Genomic DNA, 21836 nt, shown 5'->3' on the forward strand with positions numbered 1-21836 from the left:
GTGGACAATTTTCTCACAATTTCCTAATTTTCTGAAAACTTATAAAATCTGGAGTAGGAAAAGTGTTGCTCAGCAATTGCTCATAGAAAGTCATCTACAGTACCGATCAATCAAATATACACATTTTTTTTTCTGTCGGTTTTAGGCGATTTCGACTATTTTCAAAAGTCTAGAGCTCGGCTGTCAAGTTTCTGATTACTTTGTGAACTTTGGGATGTTTAAAACAGATTCAGATGGAAAAATAAGCAGTCACAGAATTTTTGAGAATTTCTAGTTTTTCAGTTATTTACCGATTTATAAGAGACACCTCTTCTTGGCCCGTTTTTGCACTGAAAACGAGAGAAAAAAAACATATTTCTTTCAGAAGTCGGAAAATAGCTGAAAAACTAGGAATTTTCAAAAAATTCTGTGGAGGCGAAGTTTTTAAATTACGTCTGTTTTACACCCTTCAAAATTTCCAGAGTTATCGGAAACTTGACAGCCGAGCTCCAGACTTTTGAAAATGGTCAGAATGACCGAAAATCAATATGTTTTCGTAAACCTTTGTGACCGGTACTGTATTTCATGAATCAAAAAGCTGGAACTTGAACCGTATACCGTTTCGAAAGTCACTTTTCTCTTTAGAACTGACTCATTTTGCCATTTGTCTGTTCCAGAAAACAGTTTCTCGTTTTCTTTTTCCCTATTATACTACAGTTTCCTTTTGTACGCATGTCTGTTTGTATGTGTTTCTTTTTTTTTGAACACATACAAATACAAACACATAGGCGTACATGCATAAATTTTTGTTCAGTATGTACCTGTGTTCCCAGTTTCCTTTTTTCCAACAATTTTTCTCCTATCCCTTTTTACACCTTCTCTGAAATCGCTGCGCTCTATTAGTTTGGGGCGGGAAACCACACCCCATTTTGAACTGACAATATATGCGACACGTAAACACAAAAAGATGGCGTACAATAGAGATAGATACCGGGGGGACAAAAACCGAAGAAAAATGGAAACATGGAGAAAAAATGAGGTGGAGTGGGGGTGGAGAATGGATGGAGAAATCCAGAAAACGACACAGTTTCATGTGTTTTATTGTTTGTAAACCTAGAGCAAAAAGATTGATTGAAGAGAATAAGACATCTCCCTGCCTATCCTTCCTGTCTCCCACACATCCTTGCTCCATTTTCCCAGAATCTAGTCTACCGTATCTTTCCTGCCACAATCGCCATGGGAAACTGCTGCTTTGGTATAGTTTTGCAACTTTTTTGAAGCTCCAATTACTTGTTCATTTTCGAACAATTAAAAATAATAAAAAAAACAACTGAAAATACCGAATTTCCTTCAATAGAAGCCTACGCAAACCATAAACTTTGAGCTCAATTATCCCGATTCCTATGAAAAATATCAAACACCTGTCAATCTTTAAATTATTTATCATAATACTATCAATATTTCATCAGTTGACAAATTAGTAATATCTTTCACAGGAATCGAGATAATTGAGCTTGAAGTAGTCAACTTCGGTAGGCTTCTGCTAGAGGAAAATACGATATTCTTTCTGTTTTTTTTTTCAAAAACCTTCTGACCAAATTTGAGCCCTAAGATCACTTTCTCAAGTTTTCTGACTAACTTATCTCCTAGCTCAACGTCATTTTCCTAACTAAAATCCGTTTATGCTCACCTCATCCGGATATGGGTTTCAGTTTCCAATCCATCTCAAATATGCGTTCTCACGTACTTGTTCTTTCTCACCTTACCCAATGTCTGGAAGTTGTACGAGTCAGACTTGGTCTCCGATTTTCTACCCATCTCAAAATTCAATCTTGCCGCCAATTCATTGCCTTTCAAATCAGTCAAAACCGGTTTTGAAAACTTCTTCTACGTTTATGTCTATCCATTTCCATCACGGAAACTATCCACCCTTGTTTGCTGTTTGTTTTTTCTCCCCGGTTCAAGGTTCTTCCTATTCTGGGATGAATCATTTTATCTATCTCCCTTTCTCGACGGTCTCTTGATTAACAAATTCCCTATTTCTTTGGGATGTGCCGCCTTTCAAAGTTCGTTGCAAAAATTTCGAGTCAGGTCAACAGCAACGGGTGTGGTATGAGGCAGAGATTCGGCCAACCCAAAAGTCAACCCGAAAAAATAAAATCAAAAGAAAAAAATAAATGAGATGGAAAGTTGCCATGCAGAACTTCTCATCGTTCGCCTAACCATCAGTTGCCACGATGAACTGATGTTATTGCCCGACAAAACATGTAATTAGCCATTGATGACGCGATAGTACTCGGGTTAGAATCGACAGTTGTTTTGTGAATGTGGATCGAGTCAAGATCCAAATGGCGAACTGAGTGATTACGTAGACAGTTACGTCAAAATTCAGCAGATCCTAAACATTGCAGAACGATCTTTTCTTTTTTTCAATTCGCAAATTTTCCCCATTTTCTAAAGACCCGACCTGATATTGATTTACACTACTAATCCCCCTAATTGTTTTGATCCGAACGTTAAAATTTTAATTCCCGGAAGTACATGATTATTTTGACATCACGAAGCCATTTCATTTCCCCCTCTGTGTGTTTTCTTCTTTAACTTTTTTTTCAAATCCTATTTGATATTTATTTAATTTTCAAATCATAGACTCATCATGTATTAGGTCATTCTAAGTCACTTGCAGATCATCCTCCCACTCCGAAATCCCTAACACTTCTCATTCTGTTAGATCAGAATTCATTTCAACTTTCTCTGATCTTAGGCATCACAAAACGTTTGTTCTTATTCACCCAGGCTTCATTTTTACTTCTCCATAAATTTTTACCTTCTAGATTTTCCACTCACCTACTGGAAAACTCATCCCCACAAGCCCACCCCCAAATCCAACACGATCAATTGAGACGCCTGATTTCAGGTCCTGTTTAGGAGGACTGGCTCAGAATCTGTGATATGTGCATCTACTAGCGAGCAGTGGTCCGCAGCTTCCCATGCAGTACACGCGTCAGGTATTTATCAAGTTTTCAGAATTTGAGTAAGAAGTGAGTACTGTAGTTTTTTTAAATTAACGTGATAATTGAGTTGAAGAGTGGAGAGGTGTTCCAAAAGTTTTTGGCTTCATCAGCACTTATTTGATCTGAAAATTCTATTAGATAATTTTTGAACTTTTTTTTTGTTCTTTAATATGATTGCAAAGTGCTGTTCAGACCAAAAAGATGTTTCTTTCAAAATTCAGAAATCAACTATTCCAGGAAGTTTGCATATCGTTCTTAAAATCATCTCGATGGAAAATCAAGAAGGCGGATCTTCACAACAGGTCAGTACCTATTTTATCTTGTTTTCCTCCTGGTACAAATCCGTCGAATAAACTACTCCAAAAACAAACTGTAATGATTTAGGTTATCTAAATCACATTTGACTATTTATTATTGATCAACTCTTCAAAAAATTCTTTTTGAAATCTTAAATGTTGTTTCTTAGAAAATCTCAGGTAATTGATAATATTCTGGATATCAAGTAGAATTTAAGAATAGTGATTATAACCCTCTGAATTGTTGACTCCTACTACTGCTCTTTTCACTTGTGCTTAATGTTTAGAGTTAGGTTAAGTTAACATTTCGAAAATTCGTATAGATTAATCTATTGTCAAAATCTTCAATTTTTGTGAGTGTTATTACACAACGGTCCTAAATCCTTTGAGCCTTCTGCAAACGGCGATTTTTGGGGAAATGAAATAATAGAATTTTGAGCCGATTCTGTATAAAACTTCATCCGAGTCGAGTGTAATCTTATTTTGACTCATTTTTTCTTCCGTTCTGACAAAAAGCCAATTCTTTGAACGATTTTTTGTTGATAAAAACTAAGTAGGTTCAAAATTTTTTGTTCAACACAACAATGTTTGGAAACATATGACGTGATTAAGGTTTAGAAACTACTTGAATAATTTAGGATGATGTGTTTGGAAAAAAATCCTATAGCGTTGGTCTCACGCGAAAATCTGATCGGTTTTTAGGAAATCATAGAACACATCGATATATTTTTAGATAGAAAATCCTGACATACTCTGTCGCAAGCGAAGAGTCGATCTTACAGATTGCGGCCATTCCGTCATTGCTCCACCAACAAACGCTGCCGTCAGCGGCGGCTACAGCCTACAGAAGTCACGCGTCAGAAAGTCAAGATGAGCTGTCCCCCACGAATTCATCGCGTATGTGCTCCTTTTATGATTTCATTTTTGGCTAGATTCACTAATAGTGCATTTCCTCTAAACCTAAAATTATTATTTTTCCTCTCCTCACGTGTTGTGATTGACAGTTAGCTTGCAATTCTCAGATTCGGTATCACTAACAATTTGTTATAACCAAAGAATAGTACAACCTTTTTTTTGTGTTCTCTCCAAATTTTTGTTCCTTTTTTGAGCTCTTTGGGCATGCTCTCTCTCTCTATTTCTTCATTCCCCAACATCCGGACTTTCGCTTGGATAGGTGTGTGGAAATGGGCGCCTCCTTTATTCCGTGTAGTTTTTTGTTGTACATAGTAAAAATGTTTTTTGTTGCTTCTATAATATTTTCCCGCCTTTTTTTCTTTTGTTCGGGCAAACACATACACTTTTCATTTCTCTCTATCCGTCACCTATAACTCATAAGTGTTCCAGAAGCGCCGACACCGGCTGGCCCGATCAGCGCGTTCCGCTTCTCATCCGCATTTTTTAACCCTGATATTTTACGTAATCTAAATATTCAGAAGTCCTCTCCACCAAGTGAGAAATGAGTTTCAATGAACACTTGAGAATTTGTTCCAATTTTCAGATCAACCTACAGAAGACGTTACACCTCCACAAGCATCGCAATCATCATCGGATACCCCTACTGAGCCCCCACCACCACATACAGTACCATCAACATCAAGGCCTATCGTCATCCATATAGCGCATCCTATCCCTTTAGCCCTTAACAACGAACTATTATCAAATTCAAATTCTGCAGTTGTTCTAGGAGACTGGATAGGGTGTCGTGTGTTGGCACGCGTTCCTCCAGGTGTCTATCAAACGGGCTACGTGAAACAGTCTTCCAATAATCGTAATGTTCTGGTGCAGGTACTAGGAAATTTTTGTTTGGAAATTAATCAGAGTTATCACTTTCAGTTAGATGATGGGAGAGAGGCGAGATATGAAAATATAATCCACGAGTTTAATTTAACACTGGTGATTGCTGATCAGGCTCCAACTATTGCAGAAGTAATTTTACTTAAAATAATATAAGTTCCACATTGATTGTTGTTTCAGCTTACTCAAGTTAACGCTAATCCACTTCTGGCGGTACGATTACCATTGGAGAGGTCAGAATCTCTTTACCGAACTGCTCAACTTGTAAAACCGTGTGTTGAGAAAGATGCAAAGTATCTGGTAAATCAGTTTTTATCTTCCGTAAACAGTCTAATAGAATTCCACTCAATACTTGAACTTCGAAATAAATTATCTCGATTTCTGAGAAAGATATCAAAAAGTTGTCACCTGATAAATTAATAGTAATATTATGATAAACAATTTATTGACAGTTTTTTGTTATTTCATATAGAAGTAGAGATAATTGATCTCAACGTGCAATTAGAAGATGGCCTTCCATTAGAGTGTTTACGGCATATGTCGTTCCTTTGACAAAATGAGGAAATTTTACAGGTGAGAGTCACAGGAGCTCCTTACGCTAGTCTTGTAAGTCGAGCTAACATCAGATTGCTTCGACCGCCCTGGTATGAAGACTTGATGCAAAAAACTAGCGGGTGAGTAGATGTCCGCTGACCTTTGATGTGTTGTGATAGATAATTTCATCATATTCAATTTCAAACTTTTTCTTGATAGCTGCATAGAGTCAGACAAAGACATTCATCTATGTTAATGACGCTCTGAAAAAGTTGACCGTCCTTATAGTGTTGGCAATCCTTAATTTCAGTACATCAACAAACCCTTCATCAAAATCAGAAAATGGTGGACGACGGATATCCAGAGAGAACACTTCCTTGTTGATGACTCTACAACAACAACGTTCACAGTACTTTCAAAATGTACCGTCCGTGTAAGTGAAGAAGATTTTCGAATTTTTAGCATTTATCTTTTTTCCATTGCTATTTTATCAACACATATAATTATTTGTTTTCAAAGAAAGAGAACACAGCAAAAACCCAAACTTCTAGAGTATAAGTTTGTCCTTACCACAGGACAATGACAACTAGAGAAGTCAGAATAAAAAAATAAGACATGAAAGATTATAAGCTTGTTAGTTGGATTGATTTTTAAGTTTGTCTTTCAGCTCCTCACCAACATCATCAAATCAGGTAGTAGCGTTGTCCCCACCTGCTGGAACTGTCACTATTATCGATCCCACGACACAGCCAGGTTCATCTAATCGAGAATCAAGCTCGAAGACTGTGTCAGTGGATTCGGACGAAGAGATTCCTGGATCTTCTAATCAGGTGAGCAACTGATTGTCTGAAATTATTATTTTTCAATTTTTGGGATCCGATGAGTTGAGCACTTAAATAAGTACATGGATTATGGATTAGTTTAAAATAACAAAATTGAAGTTTCAGAAGAACCTAATCCTGATAAACTTGTCTACTAACGTTTTCTGATAGATCACACGTCATCTTTTTCCATAAGTAAGGAGGATATATTTTCAAGAAAAGAATTCTCCTTAACAATTGTCTCTCCCTCAAATCCTCATTTTCTAGGCACCCACCCTATTCATCAAATCACACTAGTAATCTTGATTCGACAAAAACCACTAATAGTGTTAGAGTAACAACAAAGAATCTTAGCCTCTACGTCGCATTCTCAAGAATATATGAAATATGAAAAACACCTCTACGAGGCTATTGTCTCTAGCCCATACGGTAATCCCTTTTTTCTTCTCGTATATCCACTCATATCCTTTCAGGATCAGTCGGCTGAACCGTCACCGAACCCAGCTGCACCTCGCTCATTATTCGTGAATCCGTCACAGGATTCGGAAATATTTGAAGGAGATTCTGAAGGTCAGACGACGAGCGTGTTTCAGAACATTACAGCGCCTGTATGTGCGACAAAAGCGATGTTAGATCAGGTGAGTTCCATTAAAAACTATTGTTTTTCGTGACTTATAGTTCTTATCAGTTCCACATAGTTTCACTTTCCATTTGTCCAATTTTCCGTTAATGTGATAACCCCATTAATCTTACAGCAGCGTTTCAAAAAAGGCGAAATCGTTACGACACAGTGCGGTATTCGAAAAAAGTTCAATGGCAAACAGTGGCGGCGTTTGTGTTCAAAGGAAGGTTGTAATAAGGTATGGTTGTCCATGGGTTAATGTGACCGGCAAAAAAATAACAGAGTAGATTGTGATTAATGTTTTTAACGTGCCCTTTTCTTCTTTTTTTTTCATTTTCTTTCTCCATGTTCCTCATCAAGTTTTTTTTGTTTCTCGACAAAAAGTTAATAGCAGTGACCACGATCACAAGATCCAAGAATGAGAGGAATTCAAAGTACTGTGTTTCAGGCTATTTTGATCGTTTTGTTTTTGGACACAGAGTGCTTATCAAATTGCCGATTAAGATGATTTAAGAAAACATAAATCAAGTTCAGTATTTACCTACTGTCAACACTCTAATAGAAGGCCACCCAAGCCGTTGACTTTGAGGTCATATATCTCGGTTCCTGTAGAAGATACAAAAAAACGCTTAATAAACAAAATATTTTTAATATTAGGATAAAAAGAATGTCAGTTGACCCTTTTTATCTTCTACGCGTACTGAGATATATGAGCTCAAAGTTGACGATTTGGGTGGCCTTCGTGTTTACGCTATTTTCATTGATTTTTGAAAATTGGCAATTGTTATTTTCAGAATTTTTGCATAAAATCATCCAAAGTAAATTTTCTAGCACAAGAAAAATCACAAATTTCGAAATTTTTTTCGAATTGTTTCTCACATTCAGAAAAAAATTTGATTGGCAATCATAAAACCAATGAATGAAATCTGAAAACTGTTCCAATAGAGAAACTCCCCAAAAAATTTTTTTTGATCATATGAATTTTTCTAGCCCCCTCCTTCCCACACGGCGGTTCCCAAATAACTCTGATTACTGTGATCATATCAGTCAGAAACAAGTAGGAAAAATATGGCAAACGAAAACGAAATCTGTATCAAAAATAACATTAGCAGAATTAGAATCAAGACGTAGGTCAGCCAGTCACACGTTTTCCCCAGAATGAATTACGACCTGACAGCTGGTCATTTTCTCCTCTTCCTAATTTTTGTTTCATCATTTTGAATGGAGACCATCGTTGTTCACAAATATTTCATGAAGGAACTTGGTGAAAACGAAATGGATACCTCTAATCAGGTGACAAATAGAGGGGAAAAGTCATCTGTTTTAGACTTGCGCATCTTCTTTTTTTTTTCTTCTCCTCCAGTAACTTTCAATTTTAACACAGCGTACTTTTCTAACAAGAGTTTCACTTTATCATCACATCATCTGTTTCTATCGGTTACATCGAAACTAAAAACAGGTGATAAGATAAAAAAGATAAGGTTTTGAAATTCCAGGAATCACAACGCAGAGGATACTGCTCACGACATCTGTCCCTCAAAAGTAAACCACCACACGGACATCATCTAGAACGGGGCTCACCTGGGAACAGTAAATCAGGTACGTGGGTGAGAAATAAGATTATGATGTAAAACCTTGGGTTAATGAGAATGAAGTAATCAGCCAGACATAACTTTAAAGTCTAATACCTTAATCCTTATATCCTCCTTACTTGAACTTTCTAGAAAAAAGAGAATATTTTTGAACTTTCTAGAAACAGTTAGACAAGTTTAACAAATTTATAACATTTCGGTGTTAGTCATAAATGAAATCTTTGCCAAATTTGAGAAGTTAAATGAGCTCCTTTACTTCGAACCAATTTTAATCAGTTCCTGTAACTGACACTAAAAAAATGAATGAAATATTCAGATTGTTATGAAATACTGCTATGAATATTTCTTTATTCAACCATTTTAGCTATTTTTTGACCAGAAATTAAATGCCTAGTTGTTCATAAAAACCTAATTTTGTATATTCTGAGTTTTCCTATTTATCGTTTTTTCTTTATTCTGATTCCTCATTTCTGATGCCAATCCTTGGTAGTCAAGTTATCGTAATCTTCGAATTTCAAAATCTTATCTTTGGCTTATTTTTAGTTGACTTTTCGTGATAGCTCTCCGAGAGCATCCCGTTCAAAACGAAATTCCGAAACACACAAATTTATATTTTGTATCTATACAACTATAGAATCTTGTAGTTCTCCTCTTTCTTCTCACCGAATTTTGTTCTCTTTATTTTTTCAAGTCCTTATCCGTTATCAACGCGAGAAATTACTATTTCCCGCAACTCCTGCGCCATTATTATTTATGGTTTGTGACTTTTATTCCAGTCGGGGTAACAAACTGTTGCTTCTATTCTTGAACAAACAAAAAACCGTGTGTAGATGAGGGGAGAGGACTGTTTAAATGGGTATAATTAAAGGAAAAAACGACGTAAACTTTTGATAAGAGACATGACGTTTTGATGAATGAAAAAAAGTGAAGACGCTCTGGAGCAGTGTGACGAACTATCAAAATTTATGCGGAATCACAAACTGATTAGGACACTTTTTGTAGCATTGTTCTTTTTGGATGTTATGTATTTGTGTGTCATCCAATAATGATACAAAGAGCGTCTGATATTTAGCATGGCGTATTTTATGAAAGACTATGAGCCGCTTATGACGTCCTTGTCATAGTTCAGTAGCTTCTCATCAGCACTGACTAAAGCCGAAAACAATTTTAATGATCTTTTGACTGAATGGAGCTTTTTGAACTTTTTTCCTTTTTAGCCAGTCAAAAAGAACAACCGAATCTTTATATAAAACATGTCTTTAGACTTCCGATGTGCACTTCTGTGCCATTCAATTCAACAGAGAAACGTTTTTCGCTTTTCTATACCCTTCAGCCATTTTTACCCTTTCTTTCAGAAAAAAGGACGGCAATTTAGTCTATTCGCTTTTTTATTGAATGGGTTGGAGGTTGTTCCTTATAAGATGATTGAGAATTTTTCAGAGTTTGGCGAACTCCGCCAGTCTTTTTTAGAAATTTAGAAGACCGACTAGTTAATAACAAGTCAATTTCTTTATGGCAGGGTGAGACTAGTTTTCCGAAGCATACCGTAATCCTATAAGAAGGAATTTTCGTGTACTTTGCTGTGAGGTGTCATCAGACTTGCAAGATTAGATGCCAAAGTCATATTTAGAGTCAGATTCCAGATCAAACGGATCAGAATATCATCTTGGTCCATTTCTGAAATTGGAAAAAATACCTCAAACCTAGGCAGACTTCATTTCGCTTGAAAATTTTCTTGGACAATGTTGTTGCCATAGTACGATTCTCATTTATTTTCATTTTCATGACTGTCCGCCTGCCATACAATTATTCCAATAAGAGTACGGTTTTCTTCTTGTCCTCTTTCCATATTTTTCTTCTCTTCTTATTCTTCTTCTCTATCATCCATCCACAATATTACGTTCCTGAATAGTTGTACACTTGCCTTCTTCTTTCTTTTAGAAAATTGTTAGTCTCCAAAAAAATTCTAGTAGGTTAGTCATGCTCTCCAGAGAAGATAGGCATAGGTGTTTTTTTTTTGTTGAATAGGGCAGGACAATCACCGGTCAGGATGAGTATTAGTAGTACAGTTTGAAACCGCCCATTTTTGCCGTTGGGTATGAAAATATGGGTGGTGGTTTGGAAAATGTATCAGTCTGGAATTTATCTGTACTCTTTTTTGTTTCCTGATACTTCCCTTTTATTTTTTTTGAAAAAAAGAACTACAGTTTGAATGATGTGAAAAAGGCTTCTCGGATTACACTACGCAACACTGGCCTTTTCCTTTTTTTGAAGAAGAGCTATACTAGTTCAGGCTCCATTTCATCCGAAAACCAAAAAATACCAAAAAATAAGAGAGTCAAAAAAATAAAAATCACTGAAAAAATTTAGACTGCTGCTTTCCAAAAATAATTGTTTTTCGCTGATGTTTTTTACAATTTTCATCACTTTTCACATCAAAAGTCACACTTTCCCGTTTTTTCTCTACCCACTCATTTGGTGGGGCAGGTGAAAATTAGGAAAAAAGTGATTTCGTTCGGATATATAAATGGAATATGGTGGGATTTCCCACCAGATATTTTTCTGTGCTTTATTTTTTGTGCAGATAAGCTCTGAATCTTAATTCTTTGTTAGGATCTCAACAGATCTAAAATAAATGAAAAACAAGAAAGATTATGGTCAGAATTCGGAGAGCTACAGCATCCAAATCTGATCTGATTTCTCTTGTCTAGGTTTTTTCTAATCTTTTAAGATAATTTGCCTATTTCATCTTGTTTTCTGATCATCTTTGCTCACACCCCCGACTCTCGTATAAAGTTCAGCTTGATTTGCATTTTTGGCGGAATCATGAAGCACTCATTGACGCAAGTGTCGTCCTATCATCTTTAGAGTTCTTTTTATCCACCCACATCACTTCTTATTCGGACTTTTAATTCAGTGTCATTACTCTGTTCATTGTTAAATAAGTTTTTTCAAATAATTGAATGTTGCAATTTNTGATGAATAGTCAATTATAAAAGTTTCCCATCCATTAAACCAGAAAAAAGANNCTTAGGGTACAGAGTTCAGAATTCAAAGTTTGTTTCCGAAACAATTTAGTGTTAGTACTGTAATTCCTTTTTATAATTTTTTTTTTCAATAATTGGTGAACTGAGAAATTAGTTATCATAGTATCACCAATATTCTATCAGTTTACCAAATTTAGATATCATTTACATAAATCGAGGTAATTGAGCTCAAAACTGTTTACGGTATCCACGATCTGAAAATAAAATACGGTATCCATGAATTTTGTTAATTCATACTATGAAATAACTTTGAATTTGCTTTTTTCTTGAATCACGATCCTCAAATTTCCAGCTTATCAAATTTATTTTCAGATCTGTTCCACCCGGAATCATCAGTTTTCTTGCAAAGCCCATCATCTTCTCGAGTGCCTACCACCGTCAACTCAACTGCTTTTTCTGGCAAAATCAATCCGTTATCAGCACCATCCACCCTCTTATCGGATAAAAATTTGCCTCCTCATTTCTCGGTGAGTATGAACTTAATAATTATGTCATAACCTGAATAGAAACAGATTTTTAATATTTCGGCATACACAAAATCAGATAATGTTTCTAATACTGACATGAAATCCTGATAGTAAAGTCTGATTTGTGACGAAACGCTCTTTGAAGATTTCTGATTCCGATTTTGGAGAGAAACGTTTCCATTCTTGAAATCAACAAAGACTACAAATATAGCTAACAGTTAATTTAATTTGTTTATTGATCAGGTGTAATAAAACATTAGAGGGCAAAACATGAAAGACTCAGAAAAAATGCCCCTCACGAGGCCGATCTGAGTAGGGGAGGGGAAACGGGATAATTTAGATATTTGACACAGGAAAGATGTAACCGGTAGAAAAAGAAAAATAGGGAGCAAATATATCAATAACGGGTAATACTGGAACAAATTAAGGATTCAAACTCGGAAGGTAGGAGAAATCGGGTAACTTGGGAAGTGATGGCGTTCCACGGGGGAACAATTGAAGAAAAATAGTCAGAGGAGTAGGGCTGAACAATAATTAAGTTCATAGGGCGACGAGGGGAGGAGGAGTATTTGACATGTGCATTTAGTTTAGGAAAGTAGGCGGAGCCATTTAAAAATTTATAGAGAAGAATTAGTTGAGCTTTAGTTATTTCTGTAATTATCAAGTTTCGGCAACTGTTATTCACAATGTGATACACATCACTATTTTCTGATCGATGGTGTCTAAATGAACCGATCATCAGTTCATTCAGAAAAAAAAAACTTTTTTTCAAACAAGTACATAGTATCACCGTGTTTTGTATTTGTTGACCAAAAGAAGATCAATCCATGCAAAGAGTTCGTATAATACGCTATTTTTGGTTTTCCTCTTTTTACTCACTTCTCTCGGGTCGTTTATGTTTTCCATTTCGGCCATTTTTCTGTTTCAATGAACTAACCGTCAGTCATACTCATACGCTTCATTCGACTCAGTTTTGAAACCCGCCGCGAAACAAAAAACGCAACGTGACGTAGCCACCGTTTTTGACTACGTCGCCGGATTGGTGATCTGGTCGCTCCGCTCACTGGGACCCCATTTCCTACTGGCCTTTTTTTTCACTCTCAAAAATCGTGTGAAAAAGGTCGGAAAACTGAACTGCTCTGAAGAGGAGCTCCTTCCAGAAATCTGATATTCAAAATGGGGGCACAGCTCTTCAAAATGCCCTCACTCTCCTTTCGGACTGAATTTGATCCCTCATACTCTTTGCAATTTCGCTTTTTTTCTCCAGTTTTTTCTATGGCAAATAATTAAAATGGGCAGCATTAAAACTCCGAAAATGTACAATTTTCCAGATCGAACGAGCTCAACAAATTCAGCAACAGTTGATGCAACTCGGAAACGTCAGATTTGAAAATCAGTTTCAGCAGGTGAATATTCTTAATAAGTTCAGTGGCAATTATTGAGTGGGTTGCATTATTGGCCACTTGTGTGGGAGGTCAATCTGAAATTTTGAAGGCTATTCAATTTTCGGAGATACAAGTATTAGAAGGGGTACTTTCAATGAAGAACACCACTAATGAGAGATAGGAGCCTTTTATACAAAATAAAGTTCAAATTGTTTACTTTTTGAAATTCAGACAAAAATGCATCAAAAACTTTAATTAACATTTTGAGAAAATAAAAAATCTTCTTGATATATAAAACGCTAGAGGCGTCTCTTGGTCCTCATGTCACGCTGTCCGGTTTTGGGTTTTTAAATGAAAGGTAGGCCGCCACCAAAACTGAACACGCGGCCTTTCGCACAACGGCTGCGCACGCACACAGTTGCGCCATGAGTGCCACACGAAAAGAGGAGAGGGAAGGCGTAGATGTTCTACAGTGTGAGAAAAAAAAACATTGAAAAGTGAGGGGTGTAGAGACGAATCAGTAAAAAATATTGAATTGCGCCGGAGGCGCAGCTGGACTTTCCGTCACATGTTTTACGGTACATTTCCAGAAAAATCATTTTAGCGTGGATATTCAGCCAATCAGTTGTCGTACTCTCCCGTTTCAGATCCAACAACTTTTGATGCAGCAGGTACCACCAGGTCGACGACCTGACCTCCCACCGATGACACAAGCTAACAACGTGTTCTGTCCTCCATTGAGCCTACCAAACACCTCAGGATTATTCAATTTGAATCCAGCTCTTCTTTCTCAACTTACCGCTCCACTTATTCAACAACATGCTCAAGCTCTACTTCAGCAACATATGACCGCACAGAATAATCAAGTCAACAACAATAATATTAAGCAAGAAATCAAGGAAGAAGAGCCGGACGAGGATGACGATGATATTATTGGAAGCGACAGTTAGTAACTCTCCGATCTTTCTAGCTATCATTGTCTTTTCTTTTTTAGACGTCAGTTATTGTCAAAAGACAGAAGAGCGTTCGGACGATGATGATGATGAAAGCTCAGGAGGAGGAGGCGGCGGTCTCGCGTCAACAGGATCCACAAATCCAAACGGGTCTAGTTCAAGTACGTTGTAAGCGGAGCCTAGCTTCAATAAACCCCCGGGATCATCCTTAAACCGCCATCTTTTTGACGCTTTTCTACATTACATTTTTCAATATATAAGCTAGCCGGGTAAGGAATTGATATCACCACCACTTCTTCACACCTACGATATACTAATCAAAACTTTTCATTAGTGATAGAACAACTTGTTGCTAGATTAAAATTTTATATTGCTTTTTGGGTAGCTATACTTACTGAAAACATTCATTGCTCTTTTTGAATCATTCTATATAAAATTGTTCTGTTTCAGATTTTGCAATTCACTCCGCTCCAACTGGTCAATCCAACGTAGCAGCACCAGAAGATCACAATCGCACCCAGAAGAGTAACTCGCGAGATTCAAGTGCAGAACTGAGTAAGTGACCCTATCTTCAGGTTTTTATTTCATATCTTTCATTACTCATTAATTGAGTGCCACTGTGTGTTTGTTTTCCGTTCATAAATGTTGCAATTTCATTCTAACCTTCTTCTTCTTTCTTCATTTTATTTGTTTTTCACCCCTATTTCATTGCTCATCTTCTTATAGAGTTTCCAAGGACTTCGAAAATAGGATCTTCAAAAACGTCCTTGGTATTGTTCTCACCTCTTAAAGAATATCTGTCCTTTAACGTCTATATTTTTTGATACTCGTGAAGTCAAAATATTTTTGAAATTTAATTACGCTTTCGTGTTCAGATGTCTGGTATACGGTAGCTCAAATATATGTGTTTTGACATTTTACATTTAATGATAACAAGATCAGAAATGTATTATTCTGTTTTTTCGAGCTTTCACTAATCCCCTCGAAATCAATAGAATGTTGCTAGTGAACTGCGACATTCATACATGTTTCCGAACTAATCCCAATATGAACACCGCTGATTTCTATTATATGAATGGTGAGAAAATTTTCCATTGAAAATTAGAAATGTGGGCGATGAGAAGAGTTCTCATCGGATTGAATCATTCGTGAGAGTTCTGAGAATTCAAGTTTTGGAAAAAAATCATTTCTATTAGAATTTTCCCACTATTTAATTAAAAAAGGAAAGTTGCAGACATAGCTATATCGAATTTCAGAAAACATAAAGGCAAAAAGTTTGTTTGTCTATGTTCCCTGCCTCGATTTCTTGGAGCTCTGCTCATCTGACCTTCTCATGACGTCCGATGTCCATCCTTTTTCCTAAACAAACGTCCCCAACGTCCACCCACCATTTCCTTTTCTTATTTCCACCCACTTCTATCACTTTCATCCATTTTCTATCTTAATCTTCGTATTTCTTCTCCTGATTTTTTCCTTCTTAAGTTAGAGTTGAGTGATATCATCATCAGAATTTCATTCTCACTTTCTAATCTCAATTTGATTGTAGAGGTCCGGAAGTGAGGTAGTAAGAGGAGAATGAAAATGAAATACCAATCAAATCAGCATAAGCTATTGAATTTCGGCTCAAATGGCTTATCTCTATTTTAAAGAGAAAACGCAAGGGTTAGAGTTGAGATAGACATCAATTCCTTAAGAATTGAATATAACGTCATATTTTCTAAATTGGTATTTGAGTAGACATGAAGTATTAGTTCCTATCTTTCTAGCTGTTTCACTCAAAATTTGAAATTCATCTCTTTCGAGCACATACCTTGAATTCATTAATAGAAGGCATGTGCTTGCCTTACGAGCTCAATTATCTCGGTTCCTTTACAAGATATGAACAATTTGTAAACTAATAAAATGTTTTCATTTATATTGTCAACATTTTATCTGTTAACACATTTGAGGTATTTTTTGAAAGAACCGAGATAATTGAGATTAAAGGCAGGAATAGAACGATCATCTAATAGAGCATTTGAAAGAGATTCATTGTTTTGAAAACTTTGAAATTCGTTATCCATAGATTTTCACTTCAGTTCAAATTTGAATTAACCATTTGTCTGAAACAGTGTCTTTTTTTCAGCTGGTTACGACATGTCTGATGTTCTATCAGTGGAGACCAACTCAGCTGGTCCACCGTCACTTCCGTCACAGGTTTGTTATTTGTCGTCACTACTACCACACTTTTTACGTCCTCTTAATGAGTTCTTCATACCGAGAACAAAGCCTAGAACACATCTGATCATGCGTTAGACCGTGTATAAAATAATGAGAAGGTAGTGATGGTGTGTCGAATTTATTCACAGGCTTCCGCGTAGCCCATCCCATCAAAAATTTTCCATTCTTACATTAGAGCTCACCGACGTAGACTTATATAAAGTTTGCGCTAACTTCAAATCTTGGACAAATATTATTTCTCACCCCATCCATTTCAGCCATCATCAGCCTCAATCGGCAGCAGTGTAAACTCAGCGTTCCGATCACCAGGTTTGTTAATTCAACTATCTTCTTTTTCTCACGTTGATCCTTATCATTATGGGATCAAAAAGAGACCGAAACTAAAACCTTTTCATTTTTAGTGAAAATTGAGCCAAAAGATGACTATGAGCAGTTGCCAATAAAAGAAATGATTGAAGTCAAGCGAGAGGTTTTTCTGAAGGCGAAGGAGAGACGACGTTCTAAAACTACAACAGTAAGTTTGATTATGGTATTAGAATTTTTTAAAATCTAGTTTAGCCTAGATTCTAGGCAGCCTAGAAATATGTATTGCTAATTGATTGAAATGGACTTTTGGCCTAATTCTTATCTCATTTTTAATATGGATTCTGCATAAAAATGAAAATATTGAGAGCGGATATCTTTAACTTTTTTTTACTGACAAAGAACGAACTACCGTATTCTTTAAGCCTATTGTAAATACTATTTTTCCGTTTTGTCAATTTTTCGACGATCCTTTTAGGGTTTTCGAGAATGTTACAGTGTTTATTCTTATAGAAGCGCACCCAAACCCGTAAACTTTGAGCTCAATTATCTCAACTCCTGAAAGATATCGAAAAATGGTCAATTGATACATTATTTATCATGAAAACATCAAAATTTTAACAGTTGACAAATTTCTGATATCTTTCACAGAAACGGAGATATGTGTTTGGGTGTGCCTCTAATAAAATACGGTAATTGGGGAAAAAAGACCGAAATTATTAAAAAATGAAGAAAGAAATTGAGGAAGTGGGAAATCATTACTCGTTGTCATGTCTTTAAAAATTTAACAAAAAAACCGTTCTCTACTTTTTTCTCCCCCTGAATCCATAAGCAGCTATTGTTTTTCAATAGATAATAATACAAAATAACTCAGCGTGCACCGCTCCTTTCAGTAAGAGAATTTCCCACATCCCTCACATTTTTTAAGGTCATCCCACGCGTTCGTCGCCCGATGAATGCGTTCATGCTGTTCTCAAAACGTCACCGCCCGCTGGTCCACCAAGAAAACCCAAACAAGGATAATCGAACAGTGTCCAAAGTTTTGGGTCAAATGTGGTACTCCTTGACGCCTGCTGAAAAAGCGGAATATCATAGCCTCGCCCTTTTAATCAAACAAGCCCACTACAAAGCCAATCCCGACTGGAGATGGAGTACCAAGGAGAAAAAGAAAGCCAAGTCCGAGTCACTGCACTCAACACCTATCGCAGTTACTCCGCAAAAAAACAAGGTATGTTTTGCCGGTGTGTGGTCTTTCTTTAGAGGTTTTGCACACACTTTCTTGCTACAAACAATAACAATGTATTTACAGATCTTTGATTTTGACTTCCGCCAATCTGATGATCTAGCCAAGTCCTTTGTCGATGGCACAGCGATGCTCAGCCCAATGACCCCAATGACACCTGGAGCATCAGTGTTCAGACACTTGTCTTCTTCACGTGACCCTCTCCAGCCCGCTCCATCATGCTTCGACTTTGCTTCATTGTTGAGTCCGAGTCTGTCGGCCACATCTGCGAACACTCCCAGTTTTTCCGGATCGCCAGCTCTATCTTCATTTTCATTGGATTTTGAGAGGTTCCGCCAAGGAACTAATGGGGTTGGTAGAACAATTAGAACAGTCTTAAATTGGTCTTAATCAAAATTGATCTTTATTTCAAAACCGGTATTATTTATTGGGGGAAATAGAAGAGAGAGAAAGTTTTGTTTCACTTTATTTTATTTGAATCGGGCATCGACAATATAATGACTAAACACCAAAACCAATAAGAATTCTTCTTTCTCTACGTGACATCCCCACTTCTCTAATTAGAGATCACAACAACATACAGTAACTCTTCATTCATCCATTGATTTCAGAGGTACCCCAACGTCTTCAACCCGGCAATGATGAGTTCACTGGTCAACTCGTCAACACCGCTATTGCCCATGTACGGCAGTACCCCAACAGCTGACACATCCTCATTCTACTCGCCCACTGCGTCTGCATTCCGCGTTCTGGTTAGTTTGACGAGTATTTTGATAATGTTTGGAAGAGATAACGGACGTGACTGTGAGGAGAGACTTGATCAGAAACATGTTGCATCAAATTAGTGGGAGGCCTTGATATTAATTGACTAGTGAACTGAAGAAAACGTAGATGAAGAAGATTGTTTTTTGTGTTCAGAATCCCACAATCTCCTCTCTTATTGGTGGCTTCTCGTCAGCCGACTCTGTCACGTCTCCACTTCTGAACATCACACCAACAATGACGATGAAGGTACTATACTTTTATCACTCTATCCGTTTCTCATCATTTTATTTTTCTCTTTCTTTTTCTTCCACGTCAAACTCTCTAATTCCTTTTCTTATCATTTTTTGTCTTCTTCTTGTCGTCGTCAAATCTACCCCATTAACATTCCGAACCATCGGTGAATTATTCCTAGCCATTCGATTTTATGTGATTTGAATTGGGTTCTTCTAGCCACTTGACTCCACCCAGCGAGAGTTGACGTTTATCTATATCATTATCATCATCATCAGACATAGAGGAGAGGCGGCCACGCCCACTTCCGTTTACCGTAATAAAGGGGCAAGTTGCGAGAAGAGAAAAGGAAGATAAGTGCAGTCTTTTGCCTTCAAAATGGGATGTTTTTGGTCGGTCTTCAACGCCCACACTACTTTTTTTGCAGAACTTTTCTCTCGATTAGGTGCGTACTCATTCCATTGAAAAAGAAGACCACCGAATGAAAAGAGAAATATATATCTCATTCATCATTAGCAAAAGTTAGTTGCCCCCCTCCCACTTCCGATTTTCTCATCACCCCTTTTTGTTTCCGCAGCCGCCCCAGCTTTCTTTTCAATTTTTTCTTTCTTTTCGAGAGATGAAGAAGAGGACACTGAAAAAGATGAGTGCTTCATAGCATCACTTCTTCAACGCGCCTGGTGCCTGTGCGTGCCTCCCTGGGCTCAGCGCTCATCATCATTTTTTGCCTGTTCCAAACCTCGAGTTTAAAATCAAGATCCGCTCGCCGATCTTGAAGATTCTCTATTTCTCGCCAATCTCTCAATTCTGAATGAACATCCAATGTAGTAAAAAACGAGGGACGTCGGCTCTCCGATCTCTGTCGCATTGGCTAGGAAAAAAACAGCAAAACACAATGTGGCGATCGGCCATAAATCATGGGACGTCCCACTAATAGTGATTCTATTCTTGTGATTCTATATTTTCATCTCATCCATTTTCTTTATCTGAAGTCGTTTTTGTTTCAGATGGCGTTCCCAGAAACTGCTAGCTTGTTGCCCCAACTTCAAGAGCGATTCGAGAATGTTAGCTTCCTCGACACCATCCCAATTTTGCCAATGAAACTCCACTGGTAGCTCCTGATGCGGAAGTTGTCGCTGCTGCCCTACCATCAGCTCCATCATCAGCTCCAGCAGCAGAGCCAGAACCCGTTCCAGCAGCTCCCGTTGAAGAGCCAGTGGCAGTTCCAACCCCATCTCTTCTGCCAACTATCGTCCGCCCAACTCCAATTCCAACAGCTCAGTTTTTGGCTCCAACTACTCCAGCGTTCATTCTCCAACCAACACCAGCCCAACTTGGAATGAAGCGTAAGTTCTTACAAAAACTAGATAACACATTTTTGTTGCTATTTTAGGAAACAAGCGTCCTCGTCCTCTTGAGATAGACACCGATGAAGGTCTTTCTGCGTGGAAGATGTTCAAACGCGACGACAAACAGATGGACAAGTACGTTTGCAAAAACAATGCGTTTGTCATCGTTTTCTTATCATTTCAGAGTTCTTGACGGCGTTGGGTTCACCACAAGGTTTGCGCAGCTTCCGGAATTTACGCCAAAGGTAAGAGGAGTGATTAGAAGAACAGAGAACTTGTTAGGTGATTTGGGAGAGGAAAGGGGAGGGAAGCGATGTGATAAAATAAAATAAATTGGTCGAAAATCAAAAGAGAGGAAGAACAAATTTTATGTCTTTTTTCTCGTTTTCGATTTCCACTTTTGCTGTTCTCTGATCATCACATCTACAAGTTTCAGATCTACAGTGAAATTCCGTCGTCCCCAAATTTGCCAACTGCCGCATTCAAGACCCCGGGAGAGGGAACTTTCTTCTTCGGAGCCAATTTCAATGCCGAGGCGATTGCCAAAGGAGAAAGCCTCACACCACTCTCTGCTTCTACTCCAGTGACCCCAGCTGTCAAGTCGGTCCCAACTACTCCAATGTTCGGCGAGAGATCTAGCATGAAGAAGTTGTTGGAGGAGCGCAGAAAGTTGGTTGCCGATTTTCTCCGGGAAGAGGGACTTTTTCCAGACAGTGGGTTGAAACTTTCAGGGGTCCTGGACAACAGTTGATTTTTCAGATGACGTAATTTTCAAATTTCAAGAAGACCACGAAGATGTGTTCCCAAGTCGTATGGCTTTGATTCTCAAAATCCGTGAAGTTCGTCAGCGCAAGATGGCGACCAATCAAGGACCATTAAACTGCAATTCTAGTATGCATTAACAAACTATTTCATTTTTTATAAATTTAAAATTTCAGACCTTGACACCATCATCGCCGCCATCTTTGACAAGTATCCACTCGACGCATCTTGCTACACTCCAACGGTCAACGAAATTACTGTATAATAGGCACTACTGCTAGAACAAAAACACCAGACGTCATCTAGCTCAACCATTTATCTTTTTATATTTTTCCTAACACTCTCTCATTATATTTCTCCCATTCAGCCTATTCACTTTGTGTGCAACGTCTTCCCCCGCAATTTATTCATATTCCCAAACCAAAAAAACTAAGTCACTTGCTCCTTGCCATCCCACCG

General features: G+C 37.5%; 1 protein-coding gene across 1 annotated transcript; it reads left to right on the forward strand.

Annotated features, from left to right (window-relative positions):
- Positions 1-3163: 3163 nt before the first annotated feature.
- Cbr-gei-3 lies at positions 3164-21642 on the forward strand (the record flags this gene model as incomplete). Its single annotated transcript, XM_045240075.1, has 30 exons — positions 3164-3295; positions 4027-4186; positions 4634-4738; positions 4788-5074; positions 5123-5215; positions 5264-5383; positions 5657-5757; positions 5928-6050; positions 6285-6447; positions 6912-7076; positions 7194-7298; positions 8557-8659; positions 12012-12166; positions 13498-13572; positions 14199-14496; positions 14546-14665; positions 14955-15059; positions 16630-16700; positions 16982-17033; positions 17126-17238; positions 17956-18255; positions 18337-18621; positions 18882-19022; positions 19189-19281; positions 20336-20612; positions 20660-20750; positions 20800-20860; positions 21052-21328; positions 21375-21506; positions 21554-21642. 30 exons carry the CDS (start codon positions 3164-3166, stop codon positions 21640-21642), a joined length of 4392 nt encoding a protein of 1463 aa, XP_045091460.1.
- Between the last annotated feature and the right edge of the window lie 194 nt (positions 21643-21836).

The sequence above is a fragment of the Caenorhabditis briggsae genome (genome assembly GCF_000004555.2).
Source record: "Caenorhabditis briggsae complete genome, chrX, whole genome shotgun sequence".
Lineage (NCBI taxonomy): Eukaryota > Metazoa > Nematoda > Chromadorea > Rhabditida > Rhabditidae > Caenorhabditis > Caenorhabditis briggsae.